Source organism: Peromyscus leucopus, chromosome 7 (assembly GCF_004664715.2).
Source record: "Peromyscus leucopus breed LL Stock chromosome 7, UCI_PerLeu_2.1, whole genome shotgun sequence".
Classification (NCBI taxonomy): Eukaryota; Metazoa; Chordata; class Mammalia; order Rodentia; family Cricetidae; genus Peromyscus; species Peromyscus leucopus.
In genome coordinates, this window is record NC_051069.1 from 29031905 (window position 1) to 29044642 (window position 12738).

General features: G+C 49.1%; 2 protein-coding genes across 3 annotated transcripts; both read left to right on the forward strand.

Annotated features, from left to right (window-relative positions):
- Positions 1–809: 809 nt before the first annotated feature.
- On the forward strand, positions 810–11993 carry LOC114691165 (histone H4 transcription factor). Of its 2 annotated transcripts, XM_028866350.2 has the most exons (10): positions 810–1114; positions 4777–4957; positions 7430–7659; positions 7903–8014; positions 8196–8348; positions 8801–8878; positions 8962–9082; positions 9163–9301; positions 9432–9556; positions 10595–11993. In XM_028866350.2, exons 2-10 carry the CDS (start codon positions 4786–4788, stop codon positions 11004–11006), a joined length of 1542 nt encoding a protein of 513 aa, XP_028722183.1. In that variant the 5' UTR covers positions 810–1114; positions 4777–4785; the 3' UTR covers positions 11007–11993. The 2 variants fall into 2 exon arrangements, with proteins under 2 accessions (XP_028722183.1, XP_028722184.1); XM_028866351.2 differs by lacking the exons at positions 810–1114; positions 4777–4957; positions 7430–7659; positions 7903–8014; positions 8196–8348 and adding an exon at positions 8358–8638.
- LOC114691167 (60S acidic ribosomal protein P1-like) lies at positions 3243–3657 on the forward strand. Its single transcript, XM_037207569.1, has one exon. It carries the CDS (start codon positions 3258–3260, stop codon positions 3618–3620), a length of 363 nt encoding a protein of 120 aa, XP_037063464.1. The 5' UTR covers positions 3243–3257; the 3' UTR covers positions 3621–3657.
- Positions 11994–12738: the final 745 nt, after the last annotated feature.

Below are 12738 nucleotides of genomic sequence, written 5' to 3' on the forward strand. Positions count from 1 at the left end.
TGTGGAGGATGCCTTGTAGGGAAACCGAGTGGGACATATTAAATGAGTGGAAATCTGAGATGGGAGTCGTTCATGGAACTAGAATGTGAGTGAAGATAATTGAATATGGGTGGTCATGTGTTTAAGGAAGAATCCAGGGTTAGGTGTGTGGCTGGTAGTAAAGCGCTTGTCTAGCAAGCACAAGTCCTTGACTGAATCCGCCAGCACCACATAAATGTGGTGAGTTGGCCAAATCTATAACGCGGTGGTAGAGCAGACAGATCCAAAGGTTAAGGTCACTGGGCAAACGTGGTGCCTTATGCCTTTAATACCCACGCTTGGAGGGCACATACAGGAGGATCTCTGTGAGTTCAACGTCAGCCTGGGGTACACAGAACAGAGAAGAGCAAGAAAATCAATGAATCTCGGGCTCCAGTGTAAATTCACCACCCAGCCAGCTAACTTCAGGTACATAAGCAGCGAGGAAGAAGACAGCCCAGCCAGCCCAATCCAGGCGCACGCCCACTGTGTAGTGGAGCGGAGTCGGCGCAGTAGAGGGCATTCAAGCCTCAAAGCTTCCCGCCTGCTCACAACCTGCACCAGCCGCCCCCCAACCTCCTTTGCGGGTGACACTAACTTTTTCCACATCCGGTCGTCCCTCGCTCGACCCCTCGCAACACGGAGCCCTCTCCCATACCGTTCCCGCCTCTTCCGTGTTTTGGTGTGCACGGGTTCCGCCAGACGCGGCGCTGATTGGCTGTTGGCCGACTCGCAAGCGGCGATTGGCTGTCGCTGGCTGTCTTTCAAACGCCTCCGGGTATATGGTGTGAGGTGGGTGGGGCGCCGGTGGCGCCTGCCGGTGAGTGGGTCCCGCAGCTTTGGTGGCTCGGCGGCTGGGGCCTCTCTCTGGAGTCTGCGGCAGGCCGGGCTTCCTGGAGCGGCGTGGGAAGGCGTCCGAGCCGGTCCTTAGCCTCCGCGCTCTCGGTCTAGGGGTCGCTGCGGCTGGACTGGGTCAGCGCCACGCTTGACGCCGCTGATTCCGGGAAGCCCTCCAGGCTGGGCGCTCCGGGGCGGTCTCCTTCCTCCTCGGAGTTCTAGCCATCCTCTGAAGCTTGGCTCGGGCCTCACCGCCTAGGTAAGCTTTCCCTGGGGGGCCTGCCTACGGTCCTTTTTGGGTCCCGATCGCCCTGGTCGCACGCTTTGTTTTGGTTCGGTGTTCAGCCGTCAGATCCTGTCTGTGCGTCCTTGCTTAGGACCCGGGCCTTTCTTTTTCTGGATTACCGCTCAGAGTTCATTGATGCCGAGCGACACTGTGTACTCTCTTGTTGAGGGGATGGTTTCTTACTGTGACTACTGACGAAATGTTAGAAACGTTAGGGATCCTGTGGGTTGGGTGCCACCTCCCACCCCCACCCCCAAACCAGCTCAGAAACAAGGGTACCTATAGCTAACCCTTATTGAGCACTAGTAGTGTGTTAGGCTTACATGGCTAAGTGCTTTAAGATCACAAAACTAAGGAGTTTGGTTCCATTTTCCTTCTCCATCCATTTGCCTGGTCCTTTCTCCGCATAGACTTACCCACATACGTAATGTGTAGTACATGGTAGCTTTCTTTTTTGAGACCGTCTTTGTAGCTCTGACCGACCTGAAACCCTCAAAGGCCAGCACCACCACCCCAAACCCTACCTCTCTCTTTAAAGAAAGTGTGTGTGTGTGTGTGTGTGTGTGTGTGTGTGTGTGTGTGTTATGGCAGGGCACACACATGTCAGGGTGTGCGGTATGTATGTGGAGGGTAGAGTACAACTTTGTGGAGTGGATTCTTCCACTTTTATGTGGGTTCCTGGGGTCAGACCCAGGTTGTCAGGCTAGTATAACATGCATTTTTGTTTTTGTTTTTTTTTTGTTTGTTTGTTTCCACTGAGCCACTCCCCGATCCCCCATCTCTCTCTTTTTTGAGACAGGATTTCTCTGTGTAGTCCTGGCTGTCCTGGAACTCGCTCTGTAGACCAGGCTGGTCTCAGGCTCGCAGAGATCCAACTGCCTCTGCCTCCCAAGTGCTGAAACTGAAGGCGTTCGACGCCACCACCCGGCTCCACTGATCTATCTCACTGTTCCGCAGATCGGCCCTTTTATCATCCCTCCTAGAAATTTGGCATGAACCTTTAACTTTGTTCTCATCTTTCTTTAACAAATATTTATTATATTAAGAATATTTAACAAAGATAGACGCTGAAGACAGAACATAACCAGATAGAGTTCCTACATTCAAGTGGAATCTTCATCTTAACTTTAAAGGAGTGGTTTAAAGGATCAGGCATGGGGTAGGCAAAGCAAAGACAGGTTGTCTGGCATTGAAAGTCTGGCGAGAGACTGAATGATATAATCTAATAAGGAAAAGCTTCTGGATCGCCGGGCGGTGGTGGCGCACACCTTTAATCCCAGCACTCGGGAGGCAGAGGCAGGCAGATCTCTATGAGTTTGAGGCCAGCCTGTCTACAGAGTAAGATCCAGGACAGGCACCAAAACTACACAGAGAAACCCTGTCTCAGGGGAAAAGAAAGAAAGCAAGCAAGCTTCTGGATCATATGGAGGCTATATGGAATAAGAATATGAACCTTGGGCTCAGCCTAACCTGACCTACCATCATTAGATGGCCTTGGATAAACTAGTTCATCTTTGTCAGCTTCAGGATCATATGGAGGCTATATGGAATAAGAATATGAACCTTGGGCTCAGCCTAACCTGACCCTACCATCATTAGATGGTCTTGGATAAACTAGTTCATCTTTGTCAGCTTCAGGTTATCCATTAGGTTTCCAATAGTGCCTGCCTCATAGGGTAATGTCACCAATTACATGATGCAAATAAAATGCTTCATATGAGACTGGCGAGGTCAGCAGTAAAGTGCTTGTTTCACAAACATCAGGAGGCCCTAGGCTTGATCTCCAGAGTCCACGTTAAAAAACCTTCAGTAGCTGGTAGTGGTGACACAGGCATTTAATCCCAGTATTCAGGACACAGGCAGGTAGATCAAGGCCAGCCTCATCTACATAGTGAATTTCAGGACAGCCAGAGGTACAAGATCGAGACCCTATCTTGTAAAAAGGTCAGTATTTACCTGTAATCCTATCTCTGGGAAGTAGAGACAGGAGGATCCTTGGAGCTCACTGGTCAGCCAGTTTAGCCTGCTTGGTGAGCTCCAAGCCAGTAAGAAACCTTACATTAAAAGCAAACAAACGACTTCATCCGGCGACTAGCACCTGCCGGCAGTCCGCAACATGGCCTCCGTCTCCGAGCTCCCCTGCATCTACTCCACCCTCATCCTGCACGACGACGACGACGACGACGACGACGAGGTGACGGTCACGGAGGACAAGATCAATGCCCTCATTAAAGCAGCTGGTGTCAATGTTGAACCCTTCTGGCCTGGCCTGTTTGCAAAGGCCCTGGCCAATGTCAACATTGGAAGCCTCATCTGCAACATAGGGGCTGGTGGGCCTGCTCCAGCAGCTGGAGCCGCACCAGCAGGCGGTCCTGCCCCCTCTACTGCTGCTGCCCCAGCTGAGGAGAAGAAAGTGGAAGCAAAGAAGGAAGAATCTGAGGAGTCTGATGACGACATGGGCTTTGGTCTTTTTGACTAAACCTCTTTTGTTAACATATCCAATAAAAGGATGAACCCATAAAAAAAAAAAAAGCAAACAAACAAAACCCTCAGATGGTTGATTCTTGAGGAACAATACAGATTGCCCACACATACATACTTAGTACTTACTATGGCTAGGTCTGATGGGACAAATATAATCCCAGCTACTTGGGAGTCTGAGGCAGAAGGATTGCAATACATTAGGCTGCAGAGTTTAAGGCCAGCCTGGGCCACTTGGGGAGACCCTGTCCCAAAATACTATGTTTAAGGTTCACTCCTCAGTACCAAGAATACCCCAAAACAACAACAAAATAGTGGGTTTTTTAAACTTGTTTATTTTTATTTCATATGCAATGATGCATGTATGTTTGTGTGAGGGTGTTGTATCTCCTGGAACTGGAGTTTTGGACAGCTGTGAGCAGCCATGCAGATGCTGGGAATTGAACCTGGGTCCTCTGGAAGAGCAGCCAGTATTCTTAACCACTGAGCAATCTCTCCAGCCCCTTGAGATTTATTTTTACTTTAATGTGTATAGGTGTTTTGTTTGCATGGATGTCTTCATCACATCCAGCAATGCCATAAGAGGACAGAGGAGGGTGCTGCATCCCTGGAACTAGAGGTATAGATGGCTGTGAGCAGCCACAGGGTGCTACGAATCTAACCCAGGTCCTCTGAAAGAGTAGTCAGGCTCTGAACTATTGAGCCATCTCTCTCTCTCTCTCTCTTTCTTTTTTTTTTTTTTTTTTTTTTTGTGAGCCATCTCTCCAGGCCTAACAAAATAATATTGTATTTGACATATAGTAAGTGTGAAGTTCAGAACAGTAAGTTTTGTTATCCCTATTTTTGCCAAGACCTCACAGCCTGTAGGTGGTAGACCTCTTTGAAATTGAGCATTGGGAATATGCTCTGAAACTATTTGAGAAAATGTCTGTTAAAGTGTTTAGCTTAGTGTTTGGCACGTGGTCAGTATTGTCTCTTCCCAGGAAACCAGATAGCCTCCAGGGCTTGAGAAACTTCTGGTCCATTCTTACTGAAAAATGCACAGGATACTGAAAAATCCCCGCTGGCTCTCAGCAGGCTGCCCGTCCACTCTTTGCCTCTAGCAGCACTGGAGCACAATCTTACAGCTCTGGATTTCTTCTCCTTCCCCTAAGATAAAAGCCATGTCGCCTCCTGGAAAAGTTCCCCGGAAGGAGAACCTGGGGCTCCAGTGTGAATGGGGGTCCTGCTCCTTTGTGTGTTCGGCCATGGAGGAGTTCTTTGAGCATGTCACTGAGCATCTGCAGCAGCACATGCGTGGCTCCAAGGAGGAAGAAGAAGAAGAGGACCCACTAGGTAAGGGAACAGGAAAGCTCAAGCTCAGGTGGAAAATCCGACTCCTAGAAAAAGAGAGCAGCTGGGGAAACAGGTTTATGTTCTTAATTATGCTTTCTTCTTCGTTCATAAAACATTGTCAAGTCATTTCTAGAGAATTCAGTCAGCCAGGATGTAAAGAATGTTTATCATTAGAAGCAATTTGTGATTTTGTGTGTATATGTGTGTGTGGGCACATGCATGCCATGGCTCAAGTTTGGGGATCATAGGACAACTTGTAGGCGTCAGTTCTCCCTCCCACTATTGTAGGTCCCGTGTCATCAGGCTTGACACTAGCTCCTTCACCTGCTAAACATCTTTGGTGGGGGAGGCGGCGTTGAGACAGGGTTTCTCTGTGTAGTTTTGGTGCCTGTCTTGGAACTCACTTTGTAGACCAGGCTGGCCTCGAACTCACAGAGATCCACCTGCCTCCGCCTCCTGAGTGCTGGAATTAAAAGTGTGTACTAACACTGCCTGGCTTGCTGGACCTTGTCTCTTAAACATTTTTGGGGGGGACATTTATTTGTTTATTTTGTATGTGTGTGTAATATGTGAGCACACCATGGCATGTGTGTAGAGGTCAGAGGTCAGCTTTTTTCCCACCATGTGGGTTCTGAGGATCAAACTCAGATTATTAGGCTTGGCCGTAAGTGCCTTTACCTGCTGAGACATTTTGCTGCCCCTTCCCCCATTTATTTGAGATAGGGACTCACTGGATTCTTGGCTGGTGTGAAATTCACTATATAGACCATGCTTGCTTTGAATTCATAGAGATCTTAGTGTTGAAATTAAAGTGTCCCACTGCCTGTGCCTCCCAAGTACTGGGATAAAGGTGTGTGTCACCATGCCCAGCCTCCCCTTTTTTCCCAACCTACCTTCCTTCTTTTTTTTTTTTTTTTTTTTTTTCTTTTTGTGGGTGTGGGTGTTTTTGAGACAGGCTTTCTCTGGGTAGCCTCAGCTGTTCTGGACCTTGCTCAATAGATCAAGCTAGCCTCTAACTCATAGAGATCTGCCTCTCAAGTGCTGGGATTAAAGGCATGGGCCACTACTGTCTGCCTTTCCCTTTTTATTAACTTAATTACTTATATTTTTTGTTTAGATTTATTTTATTTTATGTGTCTAAATGTTTTGCCCTCATGTGTGTATGTGTACCATGAGTATGCCTGGTGCCTGCAGAGGTAGAAGAGGATGTTGAATTCCCTTGAACTGGAGTTATGGTTGTAAGCCATCATGTGGGAACCAAAAGCAGGTCCTCTGCAAGAGCACCAAGTACTGTTAACATTTGAGCCATCTCCTTCCCTGTTTACGTCTGAGACAGCTCTCAGTAATCCAGACTAGCTTCCTGCCCACCGAAGTCCTCCCAGATGCTGGGGTTGCTGACATGAGCCACCACACAGGGTCTGGAACCCATTTATATCGTAGCTGCACACCATGGCTGAGCGAGTAGTTGAGCGGCTTTGTTCAGTGTGCTCCGAGAAGCTCCTCTCATTCTGGTGACTCTTTTTTCCTTCTCTTTGATAGAATCTCATGTAGCCCTGACTGACCTGAAACTTGTTATTTATCAGGAAGTCCTGATCCTGCTGAGATTCTGGGATTGCCATAGTTATATACCAGACCTGTTTCCAAAGTCAAATAATACACAAAAGTGAAATTAAGGAATGGTTTTACTTATTTTGAAAAGGTAAAGCTCTTCAAAATAAGCAAATTCCTGTCAAACATTGAAAATGTGGTGCTTAGAGGTGCTGGAGTCATAGGAAGTGGGTTGAACTAAATAATGGCCTGTCTGGAAATAAGCAGATTAGCAGGTAAAAGAGAACTGGAAAACCTGTGTTGGGAGGCCCTGTCTTCCTCAGGGGCCAGGAGAAACTGGGCAGAGGCTGTATACTTGCTAAGGGATACCCTAACTTGTTCTTCCTGGCTCTCTGACTCCCTCGGTCTTGTACACACACACACACACACACACACACACACACACACACACACACACACACTCTTAATCTCAGCCCACACTACTCCTCTCTCACAGTCACTCTTAATGCAGGACTCTTTCTACCTCGGTCAGCACTGCTACTTCTGTTTAATGGTTTGTGGTAGGGTCTTACTCTCTAGCCCTGGTTGGCCTCGAAATCATGGCAGTTTGCCCGCCTAACGCTCTTGAGTTCTGGCTTTATAGATCAGAGCCAGCACACCTAGTCTGTAACTTGTCTGCTGCCACATGCCTTACCCCATATCGGTTGCCACTAGTTAGAGTTTTGTAGATCTTTGTAATCTTCTCCGACTGAAAGCCATGTGTGGACAAGGACTGGGACCCCAGGATACCTGATGCAAGTCGATAGCACGGTTACATACTGAATGAACTGGTAACTTGGTCGGAGTGCTGCTTAATGTCTGAGATGGAAAGTAAGCTGAGCCTTGGGAAGCGTGAGGCCATCCCTTCTAACCCCTTTTCTGCAGAGGAAGAGTTCTCCTGCTTGTGGCAGGAGTGTGGCTTCTGCTCTCTGGACAGCTCTGCCGACCTCACCCGCCACGTCTACTTCCACTGCTACCACACCAAGCTGAAACAGTGGGGGCTGCAGGCCTTGCAAAGCCAAGCTGACCTCAGCCCCTGCATCCTGGACTTCCAGAGCCGGAACGTCATCCCTGACATCCCCGACCATTTCCTGTGTCTGTGGGAACACTGTGAGGTCAGCAGAGAGTGCCAGAAACGGGTGGAAGGAAGCTGGGGATCTGGACTCAAGACCTTTCCGGGGTACCTTATAGTTCTGAGACTCCTGCTAGTACCTCCCCTCTATTCTTGTGTAACTCCTTTATCTTAAAACTTTCCCGTTCCCACAAGTTAATTAGGGAGAGAGCAAGAAGCCCCCCTTTGATATGGGTGAGAGTCCCTCTGACCACTTGAGTCCTCACCCCAAGTTGCCCTGGCACAGAGTACCTTCGACAATCCTGAGTGGTTCTATCGGCATGTGGATGCGCACAGCCTGTGCTGTGAATACCAAGCCATCAGCAAGGACAACCATGTGGTGCTGTGTGGCTGGAGAGGTAGGACCACCCGTCTGCCCTGGCCTCTGGTTGACACTCTGGTGGGGTTGCGGGTCTAGAGGAGCCAGGGATGGGACCAGTCCTGCCAGACAAAGCAGGCTGCTGGCTGGAGAACTCGGTACCAGAGCCGAGTTGGGGAAGGGGATTTAGGGATGGAACACGATCAGGTCTTCCTTCCCAGGCTGTACCTGTACCTTCAAGGACCGGTGTAAGCTCCGAGAACACCTCCGCAGCCACACCCAGGAGAAGGTGGTGGCCTGCCCCACCTGCGGGGGAATGTTTGCCAACAACACCAAGTTCTTAGATCACATCCGGCGCCAGACCTCCCTGGACCGTAAGCAGTTGGAAAGAAGAGGGAGAGTGTGGGCTATCCCACTTAAAGGGAAGAGGAGTGTGTTCACAGGGGAGGAGGCTGCTGAGGAGACGCGTACCCTGGCTCTCCTCCTTTGGGATCAGGCACCTCGAGACTTCTCTGAGACATTGCTTAGCACTCACTGTTTGTGGTATCAGTCATCTCAGGAATCCTCACAACAGCCCCATGAGGCAGGCTTCTTATTCCCCTTTTACAGATGAGGAAACTGAGGCTCAGAGAGGTTAAGTCACTTACCTGAGATCACACAGCTAGTAAGTGGTAAAGCTGGGCTTCTAACTCAGGTCTGGACTCCACATCCCGTCCGTAGCTTCCCTTTGCCCCTTGGGTGGTCGGGCCCCTCTGTCTGGGATGGTCCCCTCTCCTCTGCCCTCCGCTGTTGTCTTCAGTCGCCCTTTGTTCTGCCCTCCCCCCAGAGCAGCGGTTCCAGTGCTCTCACTGTTCCAAGAGGTTTGCCACAGAGAGGCTGTTGCGGGACCACATGCGGAATCATGGTGAGTGGCCGGCACCCAGCCTCCCTGCCCTCTCGTCGGGGTCCTCTGAGTCCACAGACCATAGCTTCTTCTCTGCTCCTCAGTGAATCACTATAAATGCCCTTTGTGTGACATGACCTGCCCGCTGCCTTCCTCCCTCCGAAATCACATGCGCTTTCGACACAGTGACGACCGGCCCTTTAAATGTGATTGTTGTGACTACAGGTAAGGAGACCCGGGGGTCAAAATGGGCTCAAGTTTCAGGGTTCCCTGTGCTCTTCAACCCTCCTGATTTCTCCTGGCAGCTGCAAGAATCTTATTGACCTCCGGAAGCACCTGGACACCCACAGCAAGGAGTCAGCCTACAGGTGTGACTTCGAGAACTGCAGCTTCAGTGCCCGGTCCCTCAGCTCAGTCAAGTCCCATCACCGCAAAGTGCATGAGGTGCGGGCTACGGGGCTGCGGGGCGGCAGGGCTGTGGGGCGATGGGGCGGCGGCGGTGGGGCGGCAGGGCCAGGGCTCTCGGGAGTGGGAGTGAAGAGCTCACCTCACTGCCTTCTCCTGTCCTCATCAGGGAGACTCAGAGCCAAGGTACAAATGTCATGTCTGTGACAAGTGCTTCACGCGTGGCAACAACCTCACTGTGCACCTTCGAAAGAAGCACCAGTTCAAGTGGCCCTCAGGACACCCTCGTTTTCGGTATGTGTGCATCTTTCCGCACAGACCATAGGCTTTCCTTGGGTTTGTTTTGTGTGTGTGTGTGTGTGTGTGTGTGTGTGTGTGTGTATGGGGCTGCCAGTGCTCCCCTAGAGGTTGGGACACAGCCTGTGGAGTTATTTCTTTCCTACCTTTGGTGGGTTCCAGATGCTGAACTCAGATCGTCAGGCATGCATGGCAAGCATTTCACTCTGAGCCATGTGACAGACTTTTTAACAGGGAAGAAAAAACGACTTTGAATTTTATGGTACTTTGATGCCTACCCTCTATGTTTAGACTCAACCTTGAAAATAGTGGCGGAGGGCCAGGCAGTGGTGGCGCACGCCTTTAAGCCCAGCTCAGAGGCAGAGGCAGCCATATCTTTGTGAGTTCAAGGCCAGCCTGGTCTACAGAGTGAGTTCCAGGACAGGCTCCAAAAGAGAAACTACACAGAGAAACCCTGCCTCGAAAAACCAAAAACAAAAAGTGGTGGAGCAAAGATTGGTTTTGTGTTTCATTTTATTTTATTTATTTTTTTGTTCTTGTTCTGGAACTCTCTTTATAGATCAGGTTGGCCTTGAACTCATTGAGAGCCGCCTGTTTCTGCCTCCTGAGTTCTGGGATTAAAGGTGTGCGCCACCATGCTCTTGTTTGTTTTTGAGACAGGATCTCCACATAGCCTTGGCTGGCCTTGAACTCACAGAGATCCGCCTGTCTCTGCCACTAATGAGATTATAGGCATGCGCCACCATGCAAGGCTGTGACCTTTCTAATGGAAGCTTGGTTTCAGATTCAACAAGTAACGCCAAAAGTTCTGCAGCCAATCAGTCTCTACTGGGTTGGGCTTCTGCATTAATTTTTCCATTTTGAGTCCTCTCCTGACCCTTTCTTCTGCATATTCCATTAAAAACCTTTTCTTCGTCTTCAGTTCTATCACGTAGAATCCTAAGACTTCTTCCAGCTAGCATACTTGTGTCTTCACCCTCTGTCTCCAGGCCGTTTCTTCATCCTCTGCTGGTCTGCTGCCTTCTCCTTCTCCAGGTACAAGGAGCATGAAGATGGCTACATGCGGCTACAGCTCGTTCGCTATGAGAGCGTGGAGCTGACACAGCAGCTTCTCCAGCAGCTCCACGAGGGATCAGATCCAGGAGGGGCACTGAGTGAGAGCAGCCTGCAAGGCATCGTTCTGGAAACAGTGCTAGGGGGGCCAGGACCTGAGGAAGACATGGAAGAGGGAGATAGGGATGAGGGGACAGCCATCTCGGCTGCTCAGGACAACCCCAGCTCTGCCATCCATATGGTCAATCAGGCAGACAGCCAAGGCCAGCGAGAAATTGTCTACTATGTGCTGTCTGAAGCCCCAGGAGAGCCCCCGCCAGCCCCTGAACTACCCTTGACAGAGATGGGAAAGCTTCAAGGAATACCTGAGCAGCCAGAGGTTCAGATGGTATGAGGCTGGAGAGCCTGACCACTCCTCCAGATCCTGGAGTTTGAGCCAGGCAGGTAGCAGCGCTCCTGCTGGGCAGCCTTTGTTTTTGGATGCCTTTGAAAGTGGTGCTGAGAACAGTGTGTTCCCTCTGACTCAGGCAGCGTCTTCTACAGACTCTATGAGTAATTCCCTCCCCTACTGTTCTTTGTGGGGAACCTGAGGAGTTGGACTCATTGAAGAGACCCTACATGTCTGTTCTCACTAGAGCAGTTGTTAGCTGTTACCAGGTTTAAGCATACTCCCTTGGCATGCTAGACAGTGAGTAAAATTAGTCCACATCCATTCCTATCTTTAGGGGTCCAGTGCCCCAGGGACGATGAGTTCCTTATGGGAGCCGTTTTCTCACTATAAGTTAAGCATTGAGAACAGGTGCCATTTCTCTCAAGGTTTCCTTTACATTCTGGAGACACTTGTGGTTATCTTCAGGGACAAGATTGGAGACACTGCATATGTATGACAGTTTTTTTTTTTTGGTAATAAAAAAACCACTTGGGGTTGTTACTTATTTCTCAAGTTTGGTGGCAGTTAGCTAGGTAACAGAGATACAGCTGTCTAGAAGTGGAGCTGAATAATTAGGCTTGCCCCCTTATTGCCCAAGATGGTTTCTTTAACTGTCATGTACCCATTGCGGAGTCTGTCCATTGCTTCCAGGGCATCTACCAGCATTGTGGAAGGTGGCCTCAAGTACTTGTCCATGAGTGAATACTGGCAGTGTCACAGAATGGAGATGAATGACAGGATGACTCCTCAGTCCTAATTAGAACTCTGTGCCTCTAGGGTAGCTTGGGGTTCTGGGACTGCAAAGGAATCTGTAGAGGTGGGTTGGGAGGTCACCTAGAGAATGCCAAGTACTCAAGGGCCAGGAATCAAGCTAGAAAATTGTGTCTAATACATTTTCCTAGAGAGTGGATCTATTTTTCATTGAATTAAAAAATTCTTATGTATATTGCCCATATATGTTCATTTAATTTTATTTTATGTCTATAAGGGTTTTGCCTGCGTGTAAGTATATCTTTGGCCCATGGAGGTCAAAAGAGGGTGACTGATCCTCTGGAACTGAAGTTACAGACAGCTGTGAACTACCATGTGGGTGCTAGGAACTGAATCCGAGTCTTTGCAAGAGCAATAACAATAAGTAATATTAACTGCTTAGCCATATCTCCAACCTCTGCCATTGGAGTCTTAGAGAAGTTGAAACTCCTCAAAATATGAACCTTTTTTTTTTTTTTTTTTTTTTTTTTTTAAATTTAAATTTTCTGGGCATGATGGCACACTCGTTTAATCTCAGCAGGCAGAGGGAGGTGGATCTCTGAGTTCAAAGCCAGCCTGGTCTACAGAGTGAGTTCCAGGATAGCCAGAGCTACACAGAGAAACCCTGTCTTAAAAAACAAACAAAAAGCCAGGCAGTGGTGGCGCATGCCTTTAATCCCAGCACTCGGGAGGCAGAGGCAGGTGGATCTCTGTGAGTTCGAGGCCAGCCTGGGCTACCAAGTGAGTTCCAGGAAAGGCGCAAAGCTACACAGAGAAACCCTGTCTCGAAAAACCAAAAAAAAAAAAAAAAAAAACCAAAAAAACAAACAAACAAACAAACAAACAAAAAACAGTAGTGTATATGTGAGTATGTGTTTGTGTCTGCAGGTACATCGTGTGCAATTGTGTAAATGTGTGTGGAGGCCAGAGATCAGTGTCACCGATG